This window comes from Myotis daubentonii, chromosome 1, assembly GCF_963259705.1.
Source record: "Myotis daubentonii chromosome 1, mMyoDau2.1, whole genome shotgun sequence".
In the NCBI taxonomy this organism is placed as follows: domain Eukaryota; kingdom Metazoa; phylum Chordata; class Mammalia; order Chiroptera; family Vespertilionidae; genus Myotis; species Myotis daubentonii.
The window spans coordinates 182,725,421-182,743,376 of record NC_081840.1 but is presented as its reverse complement, the minus strand read 5'-3'; the positions used below and the strand labels follow the sequence as shown (position 1 = coordinate 182,743,376).

The following is a 17,956-nucleotide window of genomic DNA, read 5'->3' as shown; positions in this document are numbered from 1 at the left end:
TGTTTAATTTTGTTAAGAAACTGCCAAACTGTGTGGCTGTAGCATTTTGCATTCCCACCAGCAATGAATGAGAGTTCCTGTTGCTGCAATCCTTGCCAGCAATATGGTGTTATCAGTGTTTTGGATTTTAGCCATTCTAATAAGTGGTATCTTATTGTTTTAATTCTCAACTCCCTAATGATATTTGATGTTGAGCATCCTTTATGTGCTTTTTTACCATCTGTATATCCGAGGGTGCTCAGGCCTTTTGCCCATTTTCCAGTTGGGTTGTTTGTTATATTATTGCTGAATGTTAAGAATTCTTTATATATTTTGGATATAAGTCCTATATCAGATATGTGTTTGCCAACAATATTTTCTCCCAGTCTGTGGCTTGTCTTTTCATTCCCTTGTGATCTTTGAATTTTCAGAGTAGGAAACTACAGCTCAGAAAATTGTGTGATGTTGCTACAAATTTCGTGGCCAGTCAGTGACAGAGCAACACTAGAGCCCCAGGAACCCAAGTCCTCTGTGAACCTCTCAGACACCCTGCTGGTGGGAATACCATGCATTAGAATCTTCTGTCTTTACAAGGGTTGCCCTTGCTCTTATCTTCCTTGTTTAGGGCAGAAGAGATGAAAGTCTGAAAGTGGATGAGCAGCTGGCCAAAAAGGATGCCCAGGTCAGTAACAGAGCAAAGAAAACATCTCCTTTAACTACTACCCCCTCACCCCTTGTCCACCTTTTCATTTCCATGTCACAAACTGGGGCTGCGGTCTCCTGTCCTGTCGGAGAAAGCTGGGGACCAGCCTTCCCCAGTAGGGTTATTATTCCCCTAGCCCCTGCCACCCCACCTCTCAGATTTCTATTCTGCTAAACGTGAGAAATTTGAATAATTATCTCGCTGACTCTAAAACAAAAGAAACCTCCTCTCCTCTTAACCCTTCAAAAAGAGACAAGAGGACTGTGTCCATAAGAACATTTAAGTCTCCCCGCCTCGTCCCACAGATTCTCTATAACGCTGGCGAGAAGAAGTGGGGCACCGACGAAGATAAGTTCACAGAGATCCTGTGTCTAAGGAGCTTTCCCCAGCTAAAACGAAGTAAGGACTCTCATTATAATCTTTTTGGCTCTGTGTGGCTTTGCAAATGTTTTTTGCATTTAATGTACAAAATTCTGGAAAACGAAGTTAAAAATTGCAAAGGTGGTTCCATTTTTATGTATCAACAGTTCAGGAATCAACAAGTCAAGGCAGGACTGACATGATTCTTGTTCCCCTAGAGCAGCGGTTCTCAACCTGTGGGTCGCCAACCTGTGGGTCGCGACCCCTTTGGGGGTCGAACGACCCTTTCACAGGGGTTGCCTAAGACCATCAGAAAACACATATATAATTACATATTGTTTTTGTGATTAATCACTATGCTTTAATTATGTTCAATTTGTAACAATGAAAATACATCCTGCATATCAGATATTTACATTACGATTCATAACAGTAGCAAAATTACAGTTATGAAGTAGCAACAAAAATAATTTTATGGTTGGGGTCACCACAACATGAGGAACTATATTAAAGGGTCACGACATTAGGAAGATTGAGAACCACTGCCATAGAGGCTGAGTAGATACCTAGTGAGTGACAGGTAACAGATGGGAAGGGTTGGTGGGAGGAGAAAAGGGGCCGCCCTCTGGGGTGAGAGCAGAGAGGAGTGTTCCTGTGGATGGAGGACCCTGGCTGCCTTGCTTCCACCCCAACACTTCCCTAGTTAGGCACTTTCCAGAAAAACCAGGTGCTGTTAATGCATTAGCATGGATTACCATTCACCTCTCTCTGAAATGAAGGTAAATTGGGGAGCCCTCTTTGTCAGACCAACTATTATGTGGAACTGCATCTCCCTGAGCCATTCTGGAAGCAACAGCACCTGGAAGCCCAGAAGCCCATTTCCTGTGAGCACCTGACTGTGGCTCCAGGTGCAGGTCAAGATAACAGTGACAGTCACAGTGCATGACCAGGCTTCTGCTGAGTCACGGGAAAATGAGAAAATACGAAGATAGTACCAGGATTTTTTAATTCTGAAGTTTCCCTTCCTTAAGTTTGGCATTAGAATTTCATTTATAAAATAATGGTAATTGTATATCATAGTTGTTTTATTAACATCTTTATTTTATTTATTTAATCCTCACTCGAGGATATTTTTCCATTGATTTTTAGAGAGAGTAGAAGAGGGAAAGACAGAGAGAAATATTGATGTGAGAGAAACACATCAATTGGTTGCCTCTTGAATGTGACCTGACCAGGACCTGGGCCAGGGAGGAGCCAACATCTTCATTTTAAAAACAAAAACCAAGCAATCCTAGATGTCTCTCCAAAATTTCTTTCTTTCTTTTTTCCCCCAAAATTTATTTGAAAAAAATTACTTGACTTGGAAAATATGCCCATATACTTGCATGTACAGGTTTTGCTTTGGGCCAAAAACTGATCAAGAAATTGGAATGCCTTCAGGTACATGAGAAGTAGGCCATGCCCCTGAGGGAATGATCTGCTCAGCAATAAGAAATCTTCATATTGAAGACTGTGTTGGCAGATAACACATATTTGATTAATGACCCAGGTGCTGCTATAATTTAAACACAGCCTGCCTTCCTAGACATATTATTTAACCTTTTAGGCTATTTTAAATGCTAACAACCTGGGGAAAGGAAGAGGAGAGAGAGAGAGAGGAAGATCATTGAAGAAAATGGCCTATGAAGTTCAGGTTTTATTCTAGTTTGTTTTTTTTAAAGACATGAAAAATAAAAACTTCCAAGTTCCAATTTTGATGAGTTAAAGAAGGGGTTTTGAGCTCACCACTTAACAACTTGATTTGCTGCGTATCAGTTAAAAAACTGGAATATAGTCATGTGTGGTCGACTTTGATGCTTTCACTGTTTTTGTGGTACTGCTTTTTAGCGTTTGATGAATACAGAAATATTAGCCAGAAGGACATTGAGGACAGCATAAAAGGAGAACTATCTGGACATTTTGAAGACCTACTGCTGGCCATCGGTAAGCTCTTGAGTGCTTCCAAACTGAGTTACTTTGCACTTGATGTGAACAATGTCGGGGTGAGCTCCTTGTAAGAATCCTGACTGACCCATCTCTAGGCTCCCACAGCGTCCATTTAACAATATGCTCAACAGATATGGGTCAATGGATGTATGAAAAAAATAATTTTTTTAATCTTACTTTGCTTTTAACTTTGTATTTGGCTTGTCACCACATTTGGATTGTACACTCCTTGAGAGATAAAAATATGACATTTCTGTTGAAAGCTGAGATGTGAGCCAATTTGGCGATTTCCCATTTTGGGTCATTGGACGATGTCAGTGGCTAGTTGAGCTCAGGTGGAACTATGGGTCTCCTCCCCTCGGCTGTGCTAGCAGGGAGTGCGTCAGAAAGACCCGTGGATAAACAAGCAGACGGAGACGCTGTCATATAAGGCGATCTGCCTCTCATAAGGCGAGGAAGGTGCGGCCAGAGAATGAGAGACGATTCAAAGACAGGATTTGGGGACCCATCTGGTCAGAGTCAGGCAAGGGAATCTGTCACGTGCTTGCACACACCCGGGATTGTTGGGAATCCTAAACTGCTGTAACTTAGTGTGGTGACTGGGCTTGCTGCGGCTTCTTCTCCATCAATTCCAGGGCAGGAGTGCCCGTATGAAAAAGCATTTCTGTCATCCACGTGATAATGAATAGCTCCTCTGGTGAGATCAGGAGAGCTGATGTCTGAAGGTGCCCTCCCCTGGCGTGAGCCTCTGATTCATCTTCAGATGTTAATTATTGTGTCTGGAGGTGAGCTCCCACTGAGGGTTCCTCACGTTGTATTTTTCAATAAATACTCATCTGGCACTTACCACGTGCTCAATGCTGCACTAAACTCTTTACAAATATCAACATATTTAAGCCTTATAACAATCCCCTGGGTTAGGGGTGGTCGAGATGGTAAACCTGAGGCACATGAAGTTCAGTTCCTTCCCAGGCCACTCAGGGAATGCAGGTCGAGCTGAGGTCACCCAGCGGTCAGGCTCCACAATCTGTGGGGAGAACCAGCCACTAGTGTGTAAACAGAGGCTGAAACACACACACACATCACACGGTCTGTACTGAACTATTTTAAAGTAAATTACAGAAAAGTCACCAGGTAGCAACTACTCACAAAGTTTCAGACCATTCTCAGGCTTCTTCCACATATGTCATTTCACTTGACTTCTAATCCTCTCTTCAGTGCCAGAACAGGGCTCTTTATCCAAATGCTGGTAAAAAAGAAGGAAGGACGGAAGGAAGGAAGGGAGGGAGGGAGGGAGGGAGGGAGGGAGGGAGGGAGGGAGGGAGGGAGGGAGGGAGGGAGGGAGGGAGGGAGGGAGGACGAGAAAATACTGTTGACTCTGAATTGCTAAAAGATAGGCCAACATAGAAAAAGCTTCTTTTTCAATTAAAAAAATGGAATTGAGCTGTCTCCATAATCAGTTTGGAGGCAATGATGTAGCCAGTTTATTTTTTTCCATTTCACATTGTTGCTCTTTACATCAATTTTGCTACCTGCTCTCATATTTGAAAAACTTTATTGAAATGTGTGAATTCTTACTCATTGAGCTAAGAAGCATTCTTGGAAATACATATTGAATGATACACTAAATTTAGGCTATAATGTATATTGTTTTATCAAGTAAATGAAAGATCTTATAATTCGACTAATTCAAAGTTCAAGATATGTCACATTCATTTTCTATTTGTTTACCATTGGAATACATTGCAGTTTTTCTCATCTTTACTGAGCTATAACCCACCATAAAATTCACCCATTCAAAGTATGCATTTTAGTGCTTTTTAATATATTTACAGAGTTGTGCAACCATTGCCACAATCTAAATTTAGGATATTTTCATCAGCTCCCACAGAAACCCTGCACCCACTAGCAATCACCCCTCCGCCCCTAGTAACCCATACTTTCGATGTTGATAGGTCTGCCTATTCTAAATATTTCATGCATAGGGAGTCTAATACAGCATGTCAACACTTAGTGTTTAACATGAAAACCCGCCTGAGCTGTATCACCTTAGAAAGGCATGATAGAACATTTCTAGTTGTCAAATCTGGACTTAGATAGGGGAGGCTCTACTCAAAAAGACTTTCCCAATAGGGAGAAGGCTTTCATCTCAGGCATGTGCAGGAGTCTCAGAACCAACAGAAAGGGCTTCACTTTGGCATGGGAGTTGGAGAAGCCAGGGAGCATGATGGTTGGGGTTTGACAGGAGATGTGTTTGGCTCTGCCACCTACCTCACTCTCGGGACAAGCTGGTAGGAGGGCATGTTTCATGTTTTAGTGCTTGCTCGGGTGGGGGTTCAGGGGCCTGGGGGAGGAGAAAGGACTGACTGAAGTTTGGTCAAGACATCACAGAAGGTGAGAAATGGGCAGCTGTAGCCTCTTGGTCACTCTAATTCATTTCAGTGGACTCCCTGCATGTCAGAGATTTCCCTGAGTTTTCCTACTTTCGATGTTGGGTGCTAAAGCAAACTTTCTATCACTATGTCTAACACCACTTCCCAACATTTTAGGGTATAAAGAAAAAACCTGATGGTTAAAAGCATAAAGCAGAAGACAAGCTAAAGGGTTCTGAGGGCAGGGGGAAGTATTCTATAAGGGTTTAGCTTAGGGAGAGGGAGATGATTGAAAAGTTTATTAGGATAAAGTGGGCATAACAACTTTTAATAGAAGTATTAAGGCTTGCTTAATATGAATTTCAGAAAAAAATAAGTACAACTGATCCAAATGATTGGTTTATTCTCAGACAACTTCACATCTAACACTGTTTTCATATTTGTCCCAGATCCACGTTTGAGTGTCTAATACATCCTCTCCCCCCCCCCCCCCCGCCGCCCCCTGCCGCCCCACTATTTCCCTTAAGTCAATTACACAAACTGAAGGCCTTTCCGGTTCCTTAAGAGAGCCAGGAAGGCACTATGGGAAAGCTACTTATCCTGGTTCTGACCTCTAAAATTCATTATGAAATTTATTCACTTTCATCAGATTCCTATCTGCAGATCATATAGGCTATAAAAGTACATGTGTTGCAATAGATTTTCTCTCTACAGACTTTTCTATTCCTGATGATTTTCACTTTGTTTAAACTATACTTAATTTGCTCATGTTTTTGCCAATTGCTTTTTTTGCTTGTTTGTTTGTTTTACATCTGCTTTACCTGTTATTTCAAAATAAAGAATTAAAAGATTGCAGTATTTTTTAGTAACTGAATTTAGATACAGCCACTTAAGAGAAAATCTTTCCATTTGAAAAACTGGTTTAAAAATGAACTCCAGTGCCTCTTCTTACCTAACGAGTTGTTTGGGCAATATATCTGCAGTCTCTAGACCCAAGTTATTCATCAGTAGTCAAAGCTGTTAGAAATGGAGCAGTGGCCCACCCTGGGGAGTTATCAGTGGAAGCGAAGTTGTTGGTGTGTCTGACATCTGGAGATGAGTCATGTGCTGTGGGAGCTTCTTTGGCAGCTAATTTTACTTTCCCCACAGCTAAAGATCACTTCTGCTAACGTTCTGTGCAAATATGATGCTACAAGGCTTTGAAATCTAGGTTAGGTATTCATTCTTTCATTCTAAAAAAAGGCCAGTAGTGGGGAGGGAGTAAAATGGGTATGAATCATTTCTAAAAACATTTCACTGTATATTAACTCAATTTCAATTAAATGACAATGAACATACTTTATTTTTTCTACAGTTCATTGTGCAAGGAACATACCTGCCTTTTTAGCTGAAAGACTGCATCGCGCTTTGAAGGTTGGTCTGGAAATTTCATACATGTTCTTAGCTTCCCTCATGGAAAATGTAAAAACATTGCCATTATTCATGCACCTCCATTCACTTTGATGAGCTCTCTGTTGTAGCTAATCCGTGCCATGGATTGATCATGAGTGTCCTAATCATTATAGCAGTTGGTACAGTAAAGTGTTGACTATATTACTTCCCCCGGTTCACAGGCAATAGAACCTGTTTTCGAACGGCGCACCTCAAACCTGACCCCTTAGGTCCGGTGGCCTCTCAGGCCTCCTTACTTAAAATAGACCAAACTGCCTTGTCTGTTGCCCCTGCTGGTTGGTGAGCTCCGTGAGCAGAGGAGTTTGCTTTTTCTCTTTTATATATTCAGACCCTAGCACTGGGCCTGGCATGTAGAAGATGCGTGCTCCATTTTCCTTACTGGACATTTGCTAGGGGAGTCCACGTGCACCTTCTGAGTTACGTCCAAAGTAAACACATCATGTCCCTCACTTCACCTCCCCGCCACCCCAGGTCCACTCCCCTTCCTGCGTTCAGCCATCTCAGTGGAAATCCCCAGCAGGACCTGCCCTGGCCCAGCTCCTGAAGTCATACCACTCCTCCCATCCTTGTTCTGTGCCTCAGCCTCTTCAGCCCTCCTGTCCCGGACTATGCCAGGTCTCTTCCCACGTCAGAGTCTGCATTTGTTGTCCTCTGCCTGAAAGGTCCCTCCTCCAGGTCTACCTGTGATTGGCTCCTTCTCACCTGTCAGGTCTCTGCTCAAACATCACCTCCTGAGAAAGGTCTTCCCTGACTACTCAGGTCAGTTGTCTCCCTTTTAGTCACACTCTGTTCCATAGTTCTCATTACTATTTAATTAAACACTTTGTTAATTTTCTCTACTGACCATCTCCATTCATTGGAATGTTAACTGAATGAGGAGAGAGGTACGGTCTGTGTTGTTCACTATCATATGCACAGTGCACGGAACAATGCCTGGCACACAGGACACGTTCAATATGCATTTGTTGAATAAATGAATTGTGTCAATGTAACTGCTCGGGAATTTTACGAGTCTCCCTCTCCTTCATTCTGTTCAAATGATACATCCAGTTTTGTCCTCTGCCTTTACAAGCATCTCTTAAATCGACCCATTTTCTCCATCGCACCACCATTTTTCAGGTCAGGCCATCAACTTCTCTTTTTTATGTTAGTGCCAAAGCTTCCAGTCTCATTCTGTTATCTTCATCCTCCCCCTGCCCCGCACTCCATTCCTCATACCGCTGCCAGGGAGATCTTCGGAAAGCGCAACTCTGCTCCCATCTCGGAACTCTCCTGTTGAAAAGACCACAATAGTTCTTCACTCTTGGGATAAAGTCGGAACTTCGCTTTGTGGCTTATAAGGTCCTGCCTTTCCAGACACATCTCTTGCTATTCCTCTTCATTATTTGTGTGTCCTTGAGTGTGACGTTCTTTCTTGCCCTAAACCTTCACACCTGCTGTTTTCTCCATTGGAACGTTTTTTTGTTGTTGTTGTTTTGTTTTGTTTTGTTTTGTTTTGTTTTCCCTCTTTCTGTGAACCCCACCCCTTCTCCTGTCTGGTTATTTAGGTCTCAGCTTAAATACCACTTTCTCAGACAGACCTTTTCTAATCCTTAATCTATTTTAGGCTCCCCTCATATGTGTGCCTATAGTACCCAATATTTCTTATATGTCACATTATATTATATGGCCTGTTTTCCTACCTGTATCCTTTGCAAAATTGGAAGTGTCCCATCTCTGTTTGCAGCATGAGGCATGGTACTGGCACAAAGTAAGCTCTCAATAAATATTTCTTAAACAAATGAATAATGAGGTTTTATGTTCAACGGGGGGAGGAGAGTCACCTCAGTGGACTATTTTGTGCACCGTTATCTGTTTCTTATAAATATAGATTTATACGCTGTTCTGTGGCTGATTTGTGCTGTGGATGTCTACATCCCTTAACAGGGTGCTGGAACCGATGAGTTTACTCTGAACCGAATAATGGTTTCCAGATCAGAAATTGACCTTTTGGACATTCGAGCAGAGTTTAAGAAGCGTTGTGGCTATTCTCTCTATTCAGCAATTAAAGTAAGTCTCTTCTTAAAAACAGCAAAACACATTTTGCCTTTCTCTCCCTATTCTCGTTCCCTTACAGTCCTTAGATCATGGGGATATGTGACTCAGATTTCTCTCTCTTTGTCAGTGTGTAAATGTGTAGTGGGAGCAAAACAGCCCTTAAACATAGAGACTGTTTTCAGCTCTAGAATCTCAGCCACATGATAGATACCCACTTTTTTTTTTTTCAGTTGAGTGGCCACTAATTTTTCTTTTTTTTTTTTTTTTGAATTGCATATGCAAATTGTTTACCTATTTTTATATTGCACTGTTTTTATTTATTTTAGTGTTTCTTTATGAAAATGACAGGAAAGAAAACTACATATTTTAAATTTCCTCTTTGTTTCACACAAAAGATAGCATGGTTCTGCACCTTGGAGTTCTTTTCATTGCAGGATATCAGAAGCTTTCTCAAGTATATCAAGCTTTTTAAATAGCTGTGTATCATTCTATTATTTGTCTATTTATATCCACCACATCAACAGATGTTTCCAGTTTCTTGCTATTGCAAACAATGCTGCCATATGCATACAGTTTCCTAAGGTACAAGTGTATCTGTGGGATAAATTCGAGCAGTTTTTTCCTGAGATAAATTCTCAAAAGTGTGTAGGATTGCTAAGACAGATGTGAATATATTTGTAATTTTGGTAAATATTACCAGGTGACTTCCATCTGTCCTTCCATGAAGAATATATGAGTCCTTGTTTCTCCACAGCTTTGGCACAGAGGGTCTTTTCTAGTGCTGTGTTTGTATAATCTGATAGGTGAGAAATTGCATCTCAGTGTGGTATTAGTATATCTTTTTCTTAATATGAAGAAAGCTGAACATGTTTTAATGTTTTAATGTTTTAAATCCCATTTGCATTTCCCTTCTGGTAATTTTTTTTTTATGTTACTTGCCCATTATTCTATTGAAATTTGGGTTTTAATTTTTTGAGGGGGTGTCAATTTCTAAGACCTCTTTTCATGTATTTTAGATTCACCTTTTGTCTATGAATTATAACTATTTCCCCCAGTGTGTTGTTTTTCTATTGACATGGCTGGAGGTGTTTTTTTCATACTGTTTGGCACCAAGTAGAATTCATCAATGTTTTCTTTTATAGTTTCTTGATTTTAAAAAAAATTAATTCCTTACAGTCTGGATGAGAATCCTTAAATATGTTACATAACTTCCTTTTAAAGAATGAAACCAGTTTTCATTGTCCTCAGATCTTAGTTGATATTATATATGTAGATAGACCCCAAATAAATGACAAATTATAAGGAAGTAAGACCTGCAAAAATGGTGTAAGAGGCTTCCATACATGGAGCTAATGGTAAAGCTACAGTCCCAATAAGAATATGACAACTTGGAAACGATGAATGAAGGGGCTAGCCCCCATTGAAGATTGTCCTTTACGTCGGCCTCCAAGATGGCACACAGGCCGTGAGTGGTAGAGAAGGGTGGTCCACGCTGGGTTCCTGAACAGAATGGAAGCCCAGGCTGAAGGGCAAGCCATCACATTGCCCCAGCCTCCAGAGTCACTGGCTAGGTGCAAAGATGGAGTCCAGGGCTGGCTTCACAGACGTCCTACAGGTCTCTCTATGCCTCAGCCTCATCCACCTAACAGCCGTCTGGAGAAATCAGCTTTGGCGATCATTAGCCCAGACATGAAGACAAATGGATCTCAATCAGTGTAGAGTCACTGAGGCCCGAGCTCAGAGGTGGCACCCAGAGGACAAACCTAGCCTGAGAGAAGGACACGTTTGCTCTGAGCACCAGTGGTCCGGAGTCGGGTGTGGAGTCTGAGCTGTCCAGACATCTGGGGCCTACCTATAGGATCGTTTTATGAACCCTGTGGATTCTGATCCTGGGACCAACCTCCCTCAAGCCTATCTACGAGGCTGGAGTCCCATGCTATGCAGGAGACGACATCCAGTTGCCCACCAAGGACTCCTCCATTCTGTCCGCATTCCTGTGTCACCAGGAACAGCTGAAGCCCATGGCCCAGCCTTGGAAGTGGCCCTGACCAGCAAAGCTTCCCTTGACCACCTGTTGGTGTGGGCCTTTGGAGAGCCATCCTGAGAACTTTCTGGACTCAGACTCCACAAATGGTGTTACAGCGGATGCATGAGTGAACATCATTCAGTCAACTGGAGTCATAAATCAAAATACCCCCCGCCCCAACCCTATTTTTTTGTTCCAGCCAGAGCTTTTGCTTTTTACTAAACCTTTGCAGAAAGAGATGCATGCTTAAGTTGAAATCAGGAACTTACTCAAAAAGGCAACTCTCAGACTGTGCCTGGGGCTTAGCACAGATTTCATCAACTGCTCACACTCAATGCAATTTGAATCGATCCTGACACATTACAATCATTTCAATCAACAGAGGAAAATTCAATAACATTAACCATATTGTTCTTACTAAGGCAGAAAAGTAGACACATGACTTTTATAAAGATTGTCAGTAACATGATTGAAACATAAAGAGGGCTCTCGGTTCACCTTCAGCAAACCAAAAAATTAAATTAAGCAGTAGCTCTCCCTCCCGCAGTGGTCTGGGTAATTGAGGCTGATTGTGTTAGGAAACATTTAAACTATGGGTATCTTGATAGAAAATAAAAATTCATTGCTGAAGAGTTCAGTTTGAAATTTAAAATTATATAAGGTGTCTTCATTTCTACCACCTGAAGGTACATTATCAGGCGATATCATTACATTTTCACTACTGATGAATAAGATCCTTTCCGTTGATTTCATTTCTGTCATTCAGGAGCTAGAGTTTCATTTTGTATATTGTTGGGGAGAAAGAAAGTTTCACCTGGTCTAATGATTAAATCTACATGAGACAGATTAATAAGAGAAAATAACCACATTTAACTGCATACGTGTGCATGGGAACCCCACATATATGAGAGAGTCAGAAACCTCACATACAGGAGAGGCTCTGTGTGTGACAGGGGGCGGGGCCACAACCTCCCTATCTGCCCTGCTCTGTTCCTGACAGGGGAAGGCGCCCCAACCCCCTGATTGGCCCTGCTCTGTGCCTGATAGGGGGGAGCTCCCCAACCCCCTGAGGAGAGGTTGAGGGATAGAAAGGTAAAATGAGCTATATCTGACTACCTCCTGGTCATATATGAAGTGAGATGCCATGGGGTTTCAGAGGGTCACTGCAGGGCTATAAGAACAGAGTTCAGTAATTTGTAGTTTGCTCTGCCTTGTAGATAGGTCAGAAAGGTTATCTCTGATAATCTCTTATTATCAGCAAAACCCCCAATTCAAATTCTTCTCGGTAGTTAAGGGGAGAGGGCAGAAGTTTCTCTTGAGCCCACAGGGTCTCTGTTGCCTTTAGTTTAAAATAATCTGCATCCCACAGAGGCACATTTTGGGATGACTCATTCTGAACCCTACAATATCAGCCTGGCCTTTAGTCCTGTCTTCCTCTCCCTTCTGCCTGTTATTTAGACATGTCTCTGCTTATTAACACCTTTCTCAGGTGATGATTGGTGGGGAGAAGGAGAGAAAGACATAGGTGAAAAATGTGTATCTCTTATTCATTAATAATAAGATATTAAGAGCATATTTGGATGGAATTGCATTTTTGATCAACAGATTAAGTACCTAAGTCCAGGCTCTTTAAGGGAAAACATAGTAGTCCCTTTCAATTTATAATCTGTGTGAAGTGAGGTGGGCATAAATAAAATAATTACAAGATAATAATATGAAACAACATACACTTAAATATTGGATTATACAGAGGAGGGTAATATAGGAATTGGGAGTAAAAGAAGTTTGAGATTAGATAGGGAAATGGGTTTGACCTATCTTTCAGGCTAATAAGCATGTGTTGAGTGCCTCCTATGAGTCAGGTGGCATGCTGGTCAGTAGGGTCTCACAAGTAAATGCTCTAGAACAGGGGTGGGCAAACTTTTTGACTCGAGGGTCACAATGGGTTCTTAAACTGGACCGGAGAGCCGGAACAAAAGCATGGATGGAGTGTTTGTGTGAACTAATATAAATTCAAAGTAAACATCATTACATAAAAGGGTACGGTCTTTTTTTTTTTTTTTTTTTTTTTTTTTAGTTTTATTCATTTCAAACGGGCCGGATCCAGCCCGCGGGCCGTAGTTTGCCCACGGCTGCTCTAGAAACATGTATGGTGAGAAGTAGGAGGGGAAAAAGGAATAAGTCACTTGAATTATTAGAAGGTCTACTATGGGGAGGGTTGAAAAATAAAATCCAAATAGCAAGATGAATTCAGTTGAAAGAGAGCTCTGAGATCATGGAATTTGTATTTCATTTATTCAATTAAAAATATTTACTGAATGAGAATTATGTGCCAAGCACAGGGTTACAATGATAGGCAAAGGAAAAAAGTTTTCCGTCCTTATGGAATTACAAATAAATGTAAAATTTGTTTATACAACTATGTTAAATGGAAAGGAAAGGAATATTGTGCTATAAGACCATATAATAGGAGGATGTGACCTATAGGAAGGTTTGATTCATATCTGAAAGGCAGAGGTTGTGTGTGTTGGGAGAAAGTAGAGCATTCTATCAAAAGGAGTCACAAGTGAAAAGCCCTAGTGTTGGAGGAAAAACAGTGAAAAATGAGGCTGAGGGACCAGGTCACAGAGGGCCTTTTTGACAGTGTTTAAAGATTTTGTCTTTAGCTTAAGAGTAGTGGGAAGCCAATGGAGAATGTTTGTTTTAAGCACATAGTGTCATCATTAGAAGTACACTTTGAAATGGTCCCTGAGACTGTGGAGGATGAATTGGACAGACGATAGAAGAGATGTGGAGTGATAAGTTATTAGACTGGTCGTATTAGAGTAGCTATGACCGGGTGGTGCAAAGTAGTAAGCAAACCTATTGGCAATGCAAAGAGAGGAAAGAGCAAAGACTTCAGTGATATTTAGGAGTTAAAATTAAGACACTTGGTGTGAGGAGCAAGGAAGAGAGATGTCAAGGATGATGCCCAGGTTCCTAACTTGGGAAGCAGATAATTGTGCCATTCCCTGCAAAGGTCAGGTTTTAGGTGTCGGCTTTTTTTGTTTGTTTGTTTTTTCTGGGAGTGGAGGAGAAAGTGCAGGGGTTTGTTTTTGCACATGTTGAGTTTGAGCTGTCTTCGAGCTGTAAATGGAGTTGTCAAGTCAGTAAGCTGGTGGCATAAGATATATTTTCAGGGTGAATTATGTTATTGAACCCTTGGACATGGATGAAAATCCTCTAGGAAAATACAGATTGAGAAGAGAAGAAATCTGAGAACGGAGATTTAAGCATTACTAACAATTAGTGGCTGGATCGCAGAGGATAAGCCTTCAAAGAAGACAAAGGTGGAGCTGCCAGAAAGGAAGGAGGAAAAGCAGGGCCTCCTTACAGGGCTGCCTGCTGTGCATATGGTGTGACTGGACTAGATTTACAAAGCAAAAGAATTAACAACTTGGAGAAACAGGTTGATGAATTTAGAGCCAAAGAAACTAGTGACAAGAGATGAGAGCCCAGAGTAGGTTGGTTGTGGTCAGGATGGAACAAAAGAGTAACTTAAAAAACACCACAGGAATTAATTGGGAAGCCGGATTAAATGTAAAGGGTAAAAGATGGAATCAAAGTTGGGAGAAGAGAGGACCTCTGTTAAAAACAGGCCAGTAGAAACATTTAGTTAGTTTCTTATATATAAAAGAAAGGAAGGGAGAGGGAGAGAGAGACAGAGAGACAAAAACATTAATGATGAAAGAGAATCATTGATTGGCTGCCTCCTGCACACCCCCTACTGGGGATCAAGCCTGCAACCTGGTCATGTACCCTTGACTGGAATTGAACCTGGGACCCTTCAATCTGCAGGCCAAATCCACTGAGCCAAACCAGCTAGGGCAGTTAGTTTCTTAAGAACAATTAATATGGCCTAATTAGGAAAGCATGAATTATGTTCAAAGGTTTTGAAATTACACTACCTTTTTTGTGATAACATTTCTAAAACACAATATAAACTGAATAGAAGACAAGGGAATAGAGATAGGAGAAGAGGATGACTATTTGTTTAGTGTCTACAGTGGATCAGAAGTTTGTTTGTTTTTTTAATCCCAAATCTCAGTACTTCATTGTATACTTACACAGACAGGACCATATAGTCTGCGTAATTTCACTTAATATCTCAGCTACACCAAGGCTCCCCTGTTTTATAGCAGCACTCTCTGAAACATGTAGCATCCTTGATTGTTGGGCAAAGGGAAGAAATATAAAAAATGTAAGCAAGCAGATGGAATTCAGTTGAGCATCAGATATTTTTCAATGCTTCTCAAATATATCAGAGATGTTTAGTTGATAGTACAGGGATCATATTACTCTTTCAAATCTGTACTTTCAGTTTCTTTTCTGCTTCCCCCCCCCCCCTTTATTGTTGGAAGTATTACAGATGTCCCCTCTGTTTGTTTGTTTTTCTCATTGACCCCCTCCACCCCGCACCCATCCCTTCCAGGCCTTCACCACTCTATTGTCTGTGTCCATATATGCATGTAAGTTCCCTGGTTAATCACTCCACACCAGAAGATATCTGTGTGCTAAGCTATTTGGATACACTAGTATTTTCTCAACTAACTGATAGAAACCCTAATAATTTTTACAACTTTGTGATTAGAGGGAGTTGTTTTAATGCAAAACTAGAGCACTTTTGACTTGTCAGCAGTTTGAGAAATTATTACCTATGGCAGAGCAAGACTTAAGAAAACCAATAAGGGAAGAACTAAAAACTGTATACAAAAAAGAATGTATGTTAATGCCTGTCATGTCTTATGAAAATAATGCTTAACTTCTTTTCTAAATAGCCTTTCTTCATTGCTTCCTTTGCATTAACTACTACTTAACATTCACTCCAATGTGAAACTTAAATAATATGAAATGCTCATCATTTGAGTTGCCTTGAATAAAATAAGAATAATGTGAGGTTTTTAGACAATTTAGGTTCAAAGCCAAGTTTTACCTCCAATGCTATACAAACATTTCTTTACCTCCTTTGCATAGTAAACATTGCATCTTAGTACTTTAAGCCTCAATCTCACATAGTATGTTTTCTGAATCAAGACCTTTTTGGCTTATCTAGGGGAAAGGAAATCAGAAATATACTCTTTGGGAATGTAGTTCATTTCACTTTCTTAAGTATAGTATGGTGTTAAGGAGCCAGGAGATCTGGGTTCAAATCCTGCATCTGTTGCTTATTATATGATTTGGCACAAGGTTTCTAACCTCTCTTTTTCTCACCTTACTGATTTGTTAAATGGAGATACTTATGAACCTACTGTTTGAGTTCTTCTAAGGGGTTAAAGTAATTGGTAATTACTTACCAAGTGTTTGGTAAATAATATATATTACTAAAACTATGATTTTTAAAGTTTTGCTTAAAAATTAACATTATGTGATATTATATAATTGATGAAAATATATTTTATTAAACCCAAATTGCAATTTAATTGAATTACATCAGGAAGAATTTAAACATTATTGTGAAAAAGATGCTAGGCTGAAAAATAACTACACTCAGGTACGAATGAATGATGGAATCACAGGTACATTTTACTAAATGGTACAGGTCATGAGTCTTGCACCCCAGTGAGTCCCCTGGTGCTACAAGATTTGGTTCCTTTATGGTCTCCTCATTATTTATGCTGTACCTGTCCTTCTCTCCATCCTGTTCTTTGCAGTCGGATACTTCTGGAGACTATGAAGCCACACTCTTAAAGCTCTGTGGAGGAGATGACTGAGTCACGAACATCGTCTGCAAAGGTTGCCTGCTCCCACGATGGGCTTTTCCAACAGCTCTGCTTACTTGTTTCTCAAGTGTTTAAAAGTACAAGCAAGTATAAACAGCAGCCTGTTTTCCTAACAAATCTTCATTGTTCCATAACAACAATGACACAATTATTTTAGAGCATCTCATCCTAATGTAGCAGTTTATTAATGAAAATTTAAAATGATGTGAAGAATCCCCTAATACTATCTAAAATTATATTTCTGCTTAGGAAGTGAGAATCTTTGTACAGTTCTAAAATATCAAATGCAAAGCAGGGTAATAAAAATTGTTGCCTTTGTTAAATTGTCTGTTTTTAGCGTCTACTGACATTGTTGGTACCTGGTGCCAACAACTAATTATATTTTATAACATGCTTTTGTTACAGAAGCTTTTGCTGCTTCAGTCTATCTATTACCTACCGTATTAATCACATTCATCTTTAAGAAAAGGAATAAAAATGAAGATGTATATGATCCTGCCTACTCTTTCTAATCATGATCAAGCTTCATGAGTGACAATGCGTAATAAGTTACTTAGCCATCAGAAAACATCTGTGGAACCATTAATCTAACCACTTCCTGTCTGAATGGCAAGCATGAATTGGGGTTATTTTATGCTAAATACTGCTTTAGCAGAATCAAGTCTTCAAGTTTTCTTCTTCCTCTAAAATAAGTTTGCAAACTATGCATTTTAAAAATCCCTTTGTTATCTTTGAAAGACACCTACCATGAAATATCTTGACTGATATGAAATATCTGAGGTAAAAATTCCAGTTGGAGTTATTAGCCTGGACTAGATAGAAATGATAGACGTGTGAGAATATGAACAGTGAAGTGTGGGTTCAGAGCTTTTAGTCAATGCATTCCTCTGGTGAACACTCCTGAGGCCTTCTGGAAGATAGAGAAGTTATCTCTGAAATGGCATTACAAGATTTTAATCTTGGCCACATTCTCCAAAGTCATAGAGAAGGAATCTACCCACTATGGGTTTTGACATTAACTGTTCTCTTTTCCTCGGGAAAGGTTATTTGCTCCACTAGAGTTCTCCCACATAAATTTTTGCTCCTCTCCTGCCCTTCCTTCCTTCCTTCCTTCCTTCCTTCCTTCCTTCCTTCCTTCCTTCCTTCCTTCCTTCCTTTCTTCCTCCTTTCCTCCCTCCCTCCCTCTCTCCCTTCCTATTTATTCTCCTATTTATTTCTATAATGTAATAAGAAACCACCCTCCAACATTAACATTAAGACTTTGACAATAACCTACTACCAA

The 17,956-nt window shown here is 40.4% G+C and overlaps 1 protein-coding gene across 4 annotated transcripts in view; it reads left to right on the top strand.

The window, feature by feature from the left end:
- The window catches only part of ANXA3 (annexin A3), a 51,812-nt gene extending 34,815 nt beyond the window's left edge, over positions 1-16,997 (top strand). For all 4 annotated transcript variants that reach the window (XM_059667653.1, XM_059667662.1, XM_059667646.1 and 1 more), the window contains 6 exons: positions 605-661; positions 988-1,081; positions 2,930-3,025; positions 6,755-6,813; positions 8,779-8,901; positions 16,606-16,997. In XM_059667653.1, the coding sequence (XP_059523636.1) occupies positions 605-661; positions 988-1,081; positions 2,930-3,025; positions 6,755-6,813; positions 8,779-8,901; positions 16,606-16,665 (489 nt within the window). In that variant the 3' untranslated portion in view covers positions 16,666-16,997. The remainder of the gene's footprint in view (positions 1-604; positions 662-987; positions 1,082-2,929; positions 3,026-6,754; positions 6,814-8,778; positions 8,902-16,605) is intronic.
- The last annotated feature ends 959 nt before the right edge of the window (positions 16,998-17,956 follow it).